The sequence below is a fragment of the Rhinolophus sinicus genome, chromosome 14 (genome assembly GCF_057876585.1).
Source record: "Rhinolophus sinicus isolate RSI-liver-muscle chromosome 14, RSI-T2T, whole genome shotgun sequence".
In the NCBI taxonomy this organism is placed as follows: domain Eukaryota; kingdom Metazoa; phylum Chordata; class Mammalia; order Chiroptera; family Rhinolophidae; genus Rhinolophus; species Rhinolophus sinicus.
Genome location: NC_142514.1, coordinates 99,381,166 through 99,395,354, shown reverse-complemented (window position 1 = coordinate 99,395,354; position 14,189 = coordinate 99,381,166). Strand labels below are relative to the sequence as shown.

At 37.7% G+C, this 14,189-nt stretch overlaps 1 protein-coding gene across 8 annotated transcripts in view; it reads left to right on the top strand.

Annotated features, from left to right (window-relative positions):
• ARHGEF12 (Rho guanine nucleotide exchange factor 12) overlaps positions 1–14,189 on the top strand; it is a 166,400-nt gene that overhangs the window by 111,118 nt on the left and 41,093 nt on the right. For 7 of the 8 annotated variants that reach the window (XM_074335326.1, XM_019718206.3, XM_019718207.3 and 4 more), the window contains 5 exons: positions 42–156; positions 864–969; positions 2,350–2,562; positions 8,700–8,832; positions 9,152–9,187. In XM_074335326.1, the coding sequence (XP_074191427.1) occupies positions 42–156; positions 864–969; positions 2,350–2,562; positions 8,700–8,832; positions 9,152–9,187 (603 nt within the window). The remainder of the gene's footprint in view (positions 1–41; positions 157–863; positions 970–2,349; positions 2,563–8,699; positions 8,833–9,151; positions 9,188–14,189) is intronic. The other variant, XM_019718209.3, reaches the window with a different exon arrangement.

Sequence of the window (14,189 nt, the reverse complement as noted above, 5' to 3'; positions counted from 1 at the left end):
TGTCTCAGTAGTCTTGTTTTACTTAATCCTTTCTCCTCCAGTTCGACAATACAGTATGTTATTTTCGTGTACATGAAGCATTTGGGAGTAAAAGTAAAAGAACCCCGAAATTTAGAGCACAAGCGGGGTCGGATTGGATTCCTTCCAAAAATCAAGGTAAGACTACAATGATAACAGTGTGTTCAGGTCGCTGTACTTCTTTACATTTGATTGCAGTGCTTTCCTTCTTAGTATTTACCTTTTCAGCAAATTAGTGCTAGACATACTAATAGGTATAAGATATGGTCCCTGTTCTCAAAGAACTCAGAATCTAGTGAGAAATCCAGACATTTGAACTAATTATTAGGCAATATGAAAAGTGAAAATGATTTACACAGAGGGCTATTCCCAACTATGTTGTGGCCTTATCCTTTTCTTTTATGGTACCTGTCACAGTTTGTAATTATTTGTGTTTTTGTTTAATTTTTGTTAGATCATAAAGCTCTCTGAGGGCAAAAATCTCTGTCATTGTATCCCCAGCTTTTAGCATAATGCCTTCACACATTATGAGCTTAGTAAATATTTGTTCACTGGATAAATGAATTGTTTGTTATAAAACTAGCTTTTTATTTTTCAAAATTATCAGCTCTAAAGTGTTTGAAAAGATATCTTAAGTTTGATGTGTATACAGTTCTGTTTGCCAACTTCTAGTGAGCGCTCTGTGTGTGTGTGTGTGTGTGTGTGTGTGTGTGTGTGTTTGTCTTTCATTTACATTTAACCAGTTTATTTCAAATGACCATTAGAATTGCATTTCTATGTTTGAAAGCAACAAAAGAAATCTATGTTATGTATCTCTTATCTCTTTGATTATACCTTGATACCAGCAAAGTATGAAGAAAGACAGGGAAGGCGAAGAAAAAGGGAAACGAAGAGGATTCCCCAGCATCTTGGGACCCCCAAGGAGGCCAAGCCGTCATGACAACAGTGCAAGTATGTTGAAGTTTGAAATGCTGCATTTCTACCATTCCATGCCACCTTTCATTACAGGCTCATTTAGCTAAAATGAATTGCTGGAGAAAGGTGTTCTAGACATGATTCCACTGAACTTCCAATGTGCCTTGCTTTCATTCAGTGATATTTCTGAACTAAATTCTCTCTTGTGGCTACATAATTGTCTTAAACATCTTCTTTAATGGCAGTAGAGCATTCCATCAATTATCCGTAACATAATTTATTTACCTATTATGATTTTGTTTGCATTCAAGTTCTGATTGTTAAACAAACAAACAAAAAACCACTGTGCATGGATCTTTTCACCATACTTTGTTTAATCTCTTTTAATATATATATTACTCATTCTTTCCATAATTGTACATTTCTTCACCTCTTTGTTGTTCTTTGTTTCCTCATCTTCCTCCACCCTAAGGCCTAGTGGAGAGAGATCAGCCTATAAGAGAAGGCTGCTGAAGAAATAGGGATGATGGTACTATGGGGAAGAAGCTAGGTCATGTAGTGGCCCACAACTCAGGCAGTACCACATTTGAATATATTGGCATGGTTGGCATGGCGATGGTGTTGTGATACAGTGATGCTGAATGTTCTACACAATGAGGAATTCTCCTTCAAATGCCATTAGTACCTTTGTTGAGAAACACTGAGAAAATGAAGGAAGTTTTTAGAGAAGTTGAGGAGATGTAGCATTTCACAGATGCTGACCTTGAATTCCAAGGCATACAGAAAAAGAATTTTTGGAATTTAAAAAGGAAGAACTTTAGGATTAGTAATGTACAAAGCCGTGTGAGGATGTGCAATACTATGGGGGATGTTGACCTGAGAGTTTTTAACTTCTTGTGGTGCCCGATGTGAATAGAGATAATGAGCAGGATAGGGATTAATCTGGATGGTCTCTGAGGCACATTGTGATGATGACAGTGTGAGTGTTAGGGAGAAGCGGGGAGCTTCTAAGCGCTCACAGAGCTAAAAGGCTTCTTCACTCTTACACATGAGTATAGCTCCGTATGTGTCTGTGTCTTAGCATTCCCTCTTCCCCCACCTGTCGTTGCTCCCCTCGTCTCCATTTCTCATGATTCATCTTCCTCTACTCTTCCCTCTCTCCCTTATCTTCCACCATCTCCCTCCTTTATCTTCTTTCCTCTTCCACCTTCCTCTACCTTTCTCCCTCCTTTCTGTTTCATTTTTCTATCTTTCTTCCTTCTCTTTCCTTTCCTTTTCCTTTCTTCCTCACTCTGTAATAATCAATCTTATATTTTTCTAGGGCCCAACATGTTTCAGACATTTTACCAAATCCTTTACATTATCTTTTTTTAGCTGTTTTACAGCACAAATTGTTGACCATTTCTTTCTGTTCAGTTGGCAGAGCCATGGAGCTACAGAAACAGCGCCACCCTAAGCACTTAACCACACCCTCATCTGTGAGTCCTGAACCTCAGGACTCTGCTAAGTTGCGCCAGAGTGGGTTAGCAAGTGAAGGAGCAGACATTGGATACCTGCCAGCCAATTCCATGTCCTCTATGGTTTTAGGGGCCACTCTTTCCCAGGAAGGAGGAAAAGAGAATGATATGGGTGAGCCGTAGTTCAACTTAACTATGTATCAAGGTTTTAAAACAATCACACTGAGCAATAGAGTGGCAGATTATTATAATCAAGACTGAATCCCAGTTAAATTTAGTTTTAACATTTTACTATTAAACCACTAATGACACATCTATGCTGAATGGTAACTTTAAGTTCTCATCCATTCAAAGACACTTGCTGCGCTTTCTGTTAGGCATTAGCTTCATACCAGACATCAGCATACAGTAATTATACATAGATTCTTGCCCCACGCCCCTTAGTCTCATGGAAAGAGAGTCACATACACTTACAAATTCAAATTGTGCTAAGTCCAATAGAAGAAATGTAAAGGAAGTTATTGAGGGGACTAGTCAGTTGGTAAGGGCAGATGTTGGGAGTCTAAAGAAGGCTTTAAAAATGAGAGATACTAGAGACGTTTTTTAAGTGCTAAGGGGAAACCAGTTATGAAGGAGAGGTTGAAGATGCAGGCCGATTAACTGTGTAACTAACAGAACAAAGTTTTGAGAAGGAGAGAGATAAGATGCAGAGTATACAAGGTCTGACAATTAAGTTTGCTAACTTGTCACTGCACTTAAATTGGCAGCATTGTGCAAACAGCTTGTAAGGTTTCATAACCTTGGTATATCAGTGTCTCACAGCTATGTTCGTGTTGACATGTGGCGGTGTCTTGCTGAGTGGCATTCCTTATTGTTGTTGCGTGTTTTTATGTGCTGTTGCGAGAATGTCTGAGCTTGAATTAGAGCAACGAAGAAACATTAAATTTCTTGTTAAACTTGGCAAGAGTGGAAGTGAAATCATGGACATGTTAGTCCAAGTTAATGTCATGAAGAAAACGGCAGTGTACAAATGGATTAAATGGTTTTCTGAGGGGAGGGAGCGCATCACTGTTGAAGAGAAGTCAGGGCAGCCAGTAACGAGCAGACCTAACGAAAACATTGCAAAAACTTGTTAAATTGTGCGTCAAAATAGTCTGCTGACTGTGAGAAGTAAACATCAATAGAGAAACAGGAAAATCTTAACTGATAATCTTGGCATGAGAAAGTTGTGTGCAAAAATGGTCCCGAAGGAGCTCACCAATAAACAAAAGCAAAGGAGAGTCGAAATTTGCCAAGACCTTTTGGAGAGGTAAGATGATGTTTTGGGCCATGTTATCACTGGTCATGAAACATGGGTGTAAAAATACGACCCTGAAACAAAGTGTCAAAGTGCACAATAGAAGTTCGCCAATTCTCCCCGACTGAAAAAGTTCTATCAATCCATATCAAGAGTCAAACGATGTTTTTAACCTTTTTTGATGTCAGAGGGATTATTCATTATGAATTTGTACCAACTGGACAAACAGTTAACCAAGCTTACTGTTTGGAAGTGATGAAAAGGCTGCATGAAAAAGTCAGATGAAAATGACCTGAACTTTTCGCCAACAATTCATGGCTCTTGCATCACGACAATTCACCAGCTCACCCGGCATTGTCTGTGAGGGAGTTTTAGCCAGTAAATAAATAATTGTATTGGAACACCCTCCCTATTCACCTGATCTGGCCCCCAGTGACTAATTTCTTTACCTGAAGATAAAGGAAATATTGAAAGGAAGACATTTTGATGACATTCAGGACATCAAGAGTAATGCGATGACAACTCTGATGGTCATTCCAGAAAAAGAGTTCCAAAATTGCTTTGAAGAATGGAATAGGTGCTCGCGTCAGTACATAGCTTCCCAAGGGGAGTACTTCAAAGGTGACCATAGTGATATTCAGCAATGAGGTATGTAGCACTTTTTCTAGGATGAGTTCGCAAACTTAATTGTCAGACCTCATATGTGAAAGACAAAGTTATTACCTAAGAGTGAGACTTTAATGAGAAGGACCAGGTGACCTAAACTGTAAAGGAAAACATGAAGTAGATAATTGAGAAAAGAGCTAATATTACCATATATCTTTATACTTGTTATAATGGGTTTCTTAAGCCAGTGAGCTGGGAGAATAGGTGGTTCTATTTGGAGAAGAGAATGCCTATCTATATTAGTGATTTCAGAAGCAGTTCAATTTCTGGTGATGACAAGATCAAGGATAAAGCTGTAGGAATGATCATTGAGGTGACATAGAAGAGATTCTAGAGATGTAAAAGGTAGGGAACCAAAGAGATAGGAGTTTGAATAGCCGTGTGTGTGTGTGTGTGTGTGTGTGTGTGTGTGTGTGTACACACAGACACAAATACATTCATACACATATGTACATATACATACATTTGTGTGTGTATATATACACACATATATATGTATATATATGATTTTTGAGGTCACCTTATGTGATATTAGCATGGAGAAGAAATCATTGAGCCAGCAGCCAAAGGTTCAGTGTTACTAGATGATTGTTGCAAGGAAGGAGAACATGTGATAATATCCAGAGCCTCAATGGAACAAGGGGATTGTTATAAGAAAGCATGATAATGGTATTGAGGAAGAAGGGTATCCATCTCACCTCTACCCAGAAGCATACCTCTACCCATTGCATGACAGAAACGTTAAGTCTCTCTTTGAGAGGTCTGTAGCAGAAGAGGTACTCCCCCTCCTCCCACCAGCTGTGGGATAGGGAGGTTTTTATTTAAGACAAATAAGTAGGGGTGACATTTGTAGAAAAGTCTGAAGATTTTGTTTAATACAGAATTCTGAAAATTTTGGAGTAAGTGCATGCATCGATTCATGGCTCCCATGTCTCATTGAAATAAACACATAGTAGGTAACAAACAAACACCATAAAGAGGAAGAAAGTAGAGGAAAACAAGATGTTATCAACAAATAAGAGATTTTAACAAATTTTGGGGAAATTCAAAGAGGACAAGAGTGGCTTGATGGATAAAACAACGTAAAGGAAACTGGAGCCCATAATTCATTTAAGGAGTCCAAGGTTCGAGTCAGTGCTCATTAGAACCCTGGAGAGACTTCTACTCAGAGTTGGCATATGTTACAGAGTACATGTAAAAGAAGTAAAGCTGAAAATGATGAATTAATTTAAGGTCTGTAATCAAAACAATTATGTCAGTAGCTTCTGATCGTTGCATTATAGAACATAAGCAGTCTGTCATTTATGTGCCAGAAGAAATTGACTCTACTTTTTTTAGGGACATTGAATGAATCATGTAGGGAGAGTTAAGTACTTCACAGTATTATGCCCTGGAGTTCTAACATTTGGGAGACAGTAGGCATGCCAGGGACTCACCTGCTCAGAGGGTTCCCAACCAAACGGAACTATTTCCATGTAGCAGGAAAATAAAACTAAATCATCTACCTCATCTTGAATTCTTAAATGTGAGCAGCATTACTCAATTTTGGCAAAATGTGCTTGTTAGAGTCAAGGTCTAAGATAATACATAATGCCAAGTGTACTAGTGGCATAAAAAAGAGAATACAAAATGGATAGAAAAACTGCCCCTAGCAGAAAATGGTAATTTTCATATAAACAAAAACTTCAAAAAATACCTTTTAAATTAGATCATATACTTGGGGAATATAAAGAAGTTACATGTATAAAACAAAAATAGAATGCTATGAAAAAGGAGCATTCAGAGACCATTAAAGTTTTAATATAACTACTACATGTACTATAATAACTGTTGTATTAGTTATCAGTTGTTGTGTGATAAATTACCCAAAAACTTAAAGCTTAATACAGAAAACATTTATTAGCTCTCATATTATTGGTGGGTGAGGAACTCGAGAGCTGCTTAGCTGGGCAGTTTTGGCTTAGGGTCTCTCATAAGGTTGCAGTCAAGATGTCAGCCAGTCATTTGAAAGCTTAGCTGGGCGCAGGAAACCTGCTTCCATGCTCACGCAGGTGGCTAGTGGCAGAAATGTCTGAGCTCCTTGTGCAAGCCTCAGTTCCTTACCACGTGGACTTTTCCATAGAATTGCTTGAGTGTTCCATGACATGGTAGCTGACTTTCCCCAGAGTGATCCAGAAGATTGAGCCAGAAAGAAGCCCTAATGTCTTCTATGACTTAGTCTCTGTGGATGCATACTTCAACAAGTTACAAACAAGTCACTAAATCTAGCCCACACTCAGGAGAGAAGAATTAGCCTCCACCCCTGAAAAGAGGAGTATCAAAGAATTTGTGGACATATTCTCAAACTATTATCAATGCCAATATTTAGAAAAAAAGAATAGTCCCTAAATATAAAGTCAAGCAAATACTGCAGAAAGACGTAATATGTAGAGAACCACTACAGAGGTCCGACATATTTCTCTTTCATAAAACATCAGCAGAGGAAATGGAGGAGAGACAGTTAGAGAAAAGACAGAAGAAAGTTTCCTAGAGTTGAAAAATAATACACATCTTTAGATAGAAAGAGTTCACTGGGAACCAACTACAGTGAATAATAATAAAAATAAAGGAACCATACCTAAAATATCTTTGGAAATTTCATTGTACCACAGATAAAGAAAAAGAATCCTGAAAACTTATTAGAGAGAGAAAATGGGGATGATGCTGCATCACATTTCTCATTATAACACTAGATGCTTGAATTCAAAGGAGGGATGGCTTCAACTTGCTGAAAGAAAATTAAACTTAGAATTCTGTTAGGTTAGTGCAAAAGTAATTGCAGTTTAAGAACTTAAAAATAATTGCGAAAACCGCAGTTACTTTTGCACCAACCTAATATATTCATCCAACCTATCCATCAAATGTGAAGAAAGATACAAAGATATTCCAGGTTCAGAGTTTAACTGAAATGTACCTTTTACTTGAAAATTATTTGAAGATACCACTCCAGCAAAATGAGAGAAAAATTAAGAAAGAAAATGTCATGGGATCCAGGAAACAGTTGTTCAACCCAGGAATGTGGTGAAGGGCAGTTCTAGGATGATAATTATGTTACAGGCCAAGGGAGCAGCTTTCCATACTGGAACACAAGAACATAGGGAATAAGCAAAAGGAGGGAAGGGGTTTAAGCAATTTTAAGCATATGATGTAGCAGATGAAAAAAATTGAGACTTGATAAAACTATATTACTTTGGCAGTAATAATAGGAAGACATTTAGAAATGCTAAGGTAAACAGAGTTGTTCAGAAAGTTAAGTCATGATTTTAAACATGAAGCAATCTAAAAAGTGGTATAATCTTAACACGTTGCATACGGCGGGGTTTAAATCCTCTGTGAAGTTTCTCGTGATCCGTACGCAACGTGTTAAAGTAATTCATTGATGGAGTATAATACTTTAATATAATAAACATTATGTTTCAGGTGGTCCAGGAATTGCGTCATTGGACCAGTAGAAAAGAAAATATAATCCTAACTATCATACCTTTTAACCTGGCAGAAATAATAGGCATATGTATGTTGTATATTGTGTACGACTATATATATTGTCATAATAATGTAAACACACTGTGTGGGTTTTCAGACTTTTAGAATCAGCCTATTAGGAAAAGCACAGAATATTTAATTATGGCTGCAGGTCAGAATGGAAATGGGAAAAAATCCTCTTAATGATACAGGTAAAAACGTAGTCGAAAGAAGTGAAGGTAGAGGGAAAGAAATATAACTAGAAGAAAAGATATGTACACTAAATACCTAATATGAGATGGAAGACAGTTAAGATACTAAAGAACTCCTCAATGAAACAGCACTATGGATGTTTAAACTTAGGTAATAACCAATAATCCAACTAGTAATAATAATACAATTATTAAACATTGAGAAGAAATGGGGGGAAGTGAAGGTGGGAGCACAAATAAGCAATATCCGTAGAGGAGGAAGACGTAGATATTACCTAAAGATAAATCAAGAAAAAAAAGTGTGAGGTTATTAATTTGTTGTTGGATCACCATAATAACTAAAATTTGAATGAAAAAGATTGGTGGCAAAAAAGGATAAAATGAGAGGATATTTTTTCTTAAATGCTGTTCTGAGTTGTCATGTTTTAAGTTGATTTTTAAAAATTATTTTCTTGTTTATTTTTTAGTGCATTTTAAAATTTTATATGTTAGAATTTTGGTTTTAGCTAACCCACAATTGTTTAAATATGAATGTGGCTATGGATTAGGTTGAAGCTCTTTTGGTATTAATTTTTTTTTGTAATAATAATAAAGTATTCACACTAATCAACTGTCTGACTTTTGTCTTTTCAGGATCAAAGCAAGTTGGAGAAACATCAGCATCTGGAGACTCCTTAGATGGCACACCTCGTACTTCCAATACTATATTTGATTTTCTACCTCCTCCATTAGATCAGGTGCAGGAGGAGGAATTGGAAGTAGAAAGGTAATTCAATGATAACTTAGATTTAAATTTATGACATTGCTTAAAGTTTTTTGATTGTACAGTATCCCTATATTTTGTAGCATTTTTTTTCCCCACATGTGTTTTTTTTGGGGAAGGAACTAGAGCTTATATTGGTAGTAAATATTAGATAGGTACTGAAATGTTTCTCAATTTATTTGCTATTAAATCTTACATTATCCAAAAGAATTATTTGTTAGCTACTGTAGTTTAGCCCAGTTTTGAGTATCATTAGCATAAATATCTTGATTACCATTTTGTTTTTATTTTTAACCTGATTCTTTATTCTCCATTGTTTTAGGATGACTGAGCATGGGACACCAAAGCCCTTTCGAACGTAAGTAATCCTAAAGTAGCTTTTAATAGAGACATATTTTTTTATAAGATTTTTATTAAAATAGCTAACATAAAATCTTACATTAGTTTCAGGTATACACCATAGTTATGCAACATTTATATACCTAAGGTAGTGATCACCATGATAAATCCAGCAACCATCTGACACCATACCACGCTATCACAATATTATTAACTATATTCCCTATGCTGTACATTACATCCCATGACTTATTTGTTTTATACCTGGAAATTTGAACTTCTTATTCCCCTTCACCTTTTTCCCCTCTTTTTTAATTTTTCAATTACAGTTAACATTCAGTATTATTTTATGTTAATTCCAGGCGTACAGCATATAGTGATTAGACATTTACATAATTTAAGCAGTGATCCCTCTGACTAGTCTAGTTCCCACCTGGCACTATACATAGGTGGTTATTACCATATTATTGACTATATTTCCTCTGCTTTACTTTATATCCCCATGATTGTTTTGTAACGGCTAATTTGTACATCTTAATGCCTTGGCCTTTTTCACCCTGCCCCCCAACTCCCCTCCCATCTATCTAGTACCTCCGATAAATCTAGTGCCCGTCTGACACCATACATAGTTATTACAATATTATTGACTGTATTCTTTATGCTATACCCTACATCCACATGACTACTATATGAAAACCAATTTCTCCTTCTTAACCCCTCCCTCTTTTCAACCAACTTTGGCAAGCATCAGAATGTTCTCTATATCTATGAGTTTCTTTCTGTTATGTTTGTTTATTTTGTTCTTTAGATTCCAATATGAGCAAAATCACATTGGATCTGTCTTTCTCTGTCTGACATGCTCCACTCAGCATAATACCCTCCAGGTCCACCCATGCCACTGCAGCTGGCAAGAACCCGTTCCCTTCCTTGGCCTAGCAATATTCCATTATATATATGTAACACCTCTTCTTTATCCATTCTTCCGTTGATAGACACCCAGGCTGCCTCCACATCTTGGCCATTGTAAATAATGCTGCAATGAACATACGGATGCACATGTCCCTTCAAAGTAGCATTTTGTTTTTCTTCCCTGAAGTGGGATTACTGGGTTCTTCTTTGTCTGTTGTTATAGCCATTGTTTTAAAGTCTGTTTTGTCTGATATAAGTATTCCTACCCCAGATTTTTTCATTTGTTTCCATTTTCATGAAATATCTTCATCCATTCCTTTCCTTTCGTCTGTGTGTGTCTTTCAATCTGAAGTGAGTCTCTCATAGGCTGCATATGTAAGGGTTTTGTTTTCTTATCCATTCAGCCACCCTATATTTTGATTGGAACATTTAATCCACTTACATGTAAAGTAATTGTCATAGATGTGTAGTTATTGCCATTTTATTCTTCATATTTTTGAACTTTTTTCTCCCCAAATCTTAAAGAAGTCCCTCTAATATTCCTTGTAATATTGGTTTGGTGGTGATGAACTCTTTTAGCTTTTTCTTGTGTGGGAAGCTCTTTATCTGTCCTTCAGTCTAAATGATAGCTTTGCTGGGTAGAGTAATCTTGCTTGTAGGTCCTGCTTTTCATAACTTTGAATATTTCGTGTCAATCCCTTCTGGACTGCAAAGTTTCTGTTTAGGAATAAGCTGACAGTCTTATGGGAGTTCCCTTGAAAGTAACTAACTGCTTTTGTCTTGCTGCTTTTAAAATTCACTCTTTGTCTTTAACCTTTGACATTTTAATTATGATACCTCTTGGTGTGGGCCTCTTTGGGTTCATCTTGTTTGGGACTATCTGTACTTCCTGAGCTTATGTGTCTGTTTCCTTTGCCAGGTTCGGGAAGTTTTCAGTCATTATTTTTTCAAATAGGTTTTCAATTCCTTGCTCTCTCTCCTCCTTCTAGTACCCGTATGATGCAAATGTTGATAAACTTGTTGTCCCAGAGATCCCTTAAACTATCCTCATTATTTTCTATTCTTTTTTCTTTTAGCTGTCTGATTGGGTGTTTTCTGCTACCTTGTCTTCTAAATCATCGATTTGATCTCTTTCATCACATCTCCTGTTGATTCCCTCTAATGTAGTCTTCATTTCAGTTTTTATATTCTATATTTCTGACTGAGTTTTTTTTTTTTTTAATATTTTCTATCCCCATTTTTGTGTTTCCTAGCTCTTTGTTGAAGTTTTCCCCTTATAACTAGTGTTTAGATCTCTGCATCTGGTTAATTGTGTATCTTCCTTTTGTTCTTTTTCTTGAGCTTTGTTCTGTTCTTTTATCTGGGAAATGTTTCTTTATCTCCCCATTTTGACTACCTCCCTATGTTTTTTTCTATGTATTAGGTAGGGCTGCTATGCCTCCTTAGTAGAGTGGTTTTTTAATAGTAAGTGTCCTGTGGGGCCCAGTGGTATAGTCTCCAGGGCGCCTGAGCTTGGTGAGGTGGAAGGCTGCTGGAGTCCCAGCGATTCTTCATGTGAGGCCCATGCACGGACTCTCTCATGAATTCATATAGTCCAGGCTTCAGCATAGGAGTAGCCAGTGGAAAAGTGCCAAGGACATGGGGAAGAACCAAATTAACCAGCTTTGGGGCTAGAGCTGGAGGGAAAGGGGTCAGAGCACTGCTCTCTGGGTACAAAAATGCTGCCAAGCACCACTGTTCGTTTGGTGACCCCTGCCTCCACCCAGCTAGCAGGTTCAGGTTGGCTCCAAATTTGTGGTCTCCATTAACCTAGCTAACACTGTTCTCCCTGCCCTGGTGATTCACTGAGCCCCCCTCCACCAAACTCCATGACTAGCCTGAGCCACTTCCAGTGGCTCTTCTATCAAATAGCCTGCCTCGGATCATACTACAGATTTTCCTAAAATCTCTGAAGTGCCGCCAAACCCAAAACAAGCAGAGGCTGGCCACGGCATTCCCTGTATGTCTTGTTATGCGTCCCCAAGTCCGGCACAAACAACTGTCAGTCTCAACTTTCATTGCAACTCCCTTTGGGTAGCCCAAAGTCTGGCATAAGCTGGGGCCAGCATTGGCTTGGAAATTAGCTTTAGCTAAATGGCTACAAGCCTGATACAAGTGGCAGCTGACCTCAGCTCGCATTATGGTGCCCAGCAAAGGGTCTTAAGCCTGGCACTATTGGCAGCTGGCCTCACATTGCAGCATAGCCTCTTCTAAGCGCCTCTAATTCCAGTACACATGGCAACCAACCACAGATCACTTTGTAGCTTTCACCAGCCAGCAAAAACCGGGCATTAAGAGTGGATTACCTTTTACTTGCACAAGAACCCCTCCCTAGAGGCTCCAGAAGCAGCACATACATTGACTGGATTTAGACCACACCAGACAACCACCCAAGCAGCTCCACAAATACCACACCCAAAGGTTGGACTCTGCTGCTAAAGTGACTGAGCCCTGCTAAAGTGACTCCTGCTCTGTGGAATCAGCCACTACAAAACAGTTCATCCTGTATATTATCAGTCATCCCTCATAGCCAGTTAGCCTGAGTGTCAATCCCCCCCATGACACATCAACAACAATCGAGGCTCAACCACAAGAGTAGAGCACCAACACAGGGGACACCCCTGGAGCACCCAGCTCCAGTGCCATGGGAGACTGCACAGCTAGACCTCATAGAATACCTACTACATAAGGCCACTCTGCCAAGAATGTGAGATGTAGCAGATCTACTTAATACACAGGAACAAGCACAGTGAGTCATCCAAAATGTAGAAACATGTCCCAAATGAACAACAGGACAAAACTCCAGAAAACAAACTAAAAAAATGGAGACAATCAATCTATCAGATAGAGTTCAAAACACTTGTTTAAAAAGGATGCTCAGTAAACATAGGGGAAGAATAGCTGAACCCAGTGAGAATTTCAGCAAAGAGATAGAAAAGGTGAATAAGGAGAGAGAAAAGGTGAATAAGGAGATAGAAATAGAAAACATAAAAAGAACCAGTTGGAACTAAAGAATGCAATAACTAAAATGAAGAAAACACAAGAGCAGATTAGGTGATGCAGAGGATCGAGTCAGCATTCTGGAAGACAAGGTTGCAGAAAATACCCAATTAGAACAGGAAAAATAAAAATGAAAAATAATGAGGATAGTTTAAGGAACCTCTAGGACAACAAGTGTACCAGCATTTGCATCACAGGGTTATCAGAAGGATAAGAGAGAGAACAAGGATTGAAAACCTATTTGAAGAAATAATGACTGAAAACTTCCAGAATCTGGCAAAGGAAATAGACATATAAGCCCAGGAAGTGCAGAGAGTCCCAAACAAGATGAACCCAAAGAGGCCCACACCAAGACATATCATAATTAAAATTCCAAATGTTAAAGACAAAGAGTGAATCTTAAAAGCAGCAAGACAAAAGCAGTTAGTTACTTTCAAGGGAGCTCCCATAAGACTGTCAGCTGATTTCTCAACAGAAACTTTGCAGGCCAGAAGGGATTGGCAAGAAATATTCAAAGTGATAAAATCCAAAAACCCACAACCAAGATTACTCATGAAGCTTATCATTTAGAATCAAAGAAGAGATAGTTTCCCAGACAAGAATAAGCTAAAAGACTTCATGACTACTAAACCAGCATTACAAGAAATGTTAAGGGGAATTCTTTAATTAGATAAGGAAAGATAAAAAATAGGCCTGTGAAAATATTGGAAAGAAAAAATTCTCACTGACAAAGGCAAACTCTTTGTAAAAGCAGTGAATCAACCAACTGGATTACTAGTACAAAGGTTAAAAGGCAAAAGTAGGAAGATCATGTGTAATTACAACAATTAATTAAGGGTTACACACAAACACACAAAAGAAGTGAAAAATAATGACAAAAATATAAATGTGGAGGGTGTGAGTAAAATTGTAGTGATTTTAGAATGTGTTTGAATTTGAGCAACCATCAGCCATAGCTTGGTATATATGAAGAACGTGGTAACCACAAACCAAAAATCTATAAGAGATATACAAGAAAGAAAGAGGAAGGAATCCAAACCTAACACTGTAGAGAGCCATCGACATATAAGTAA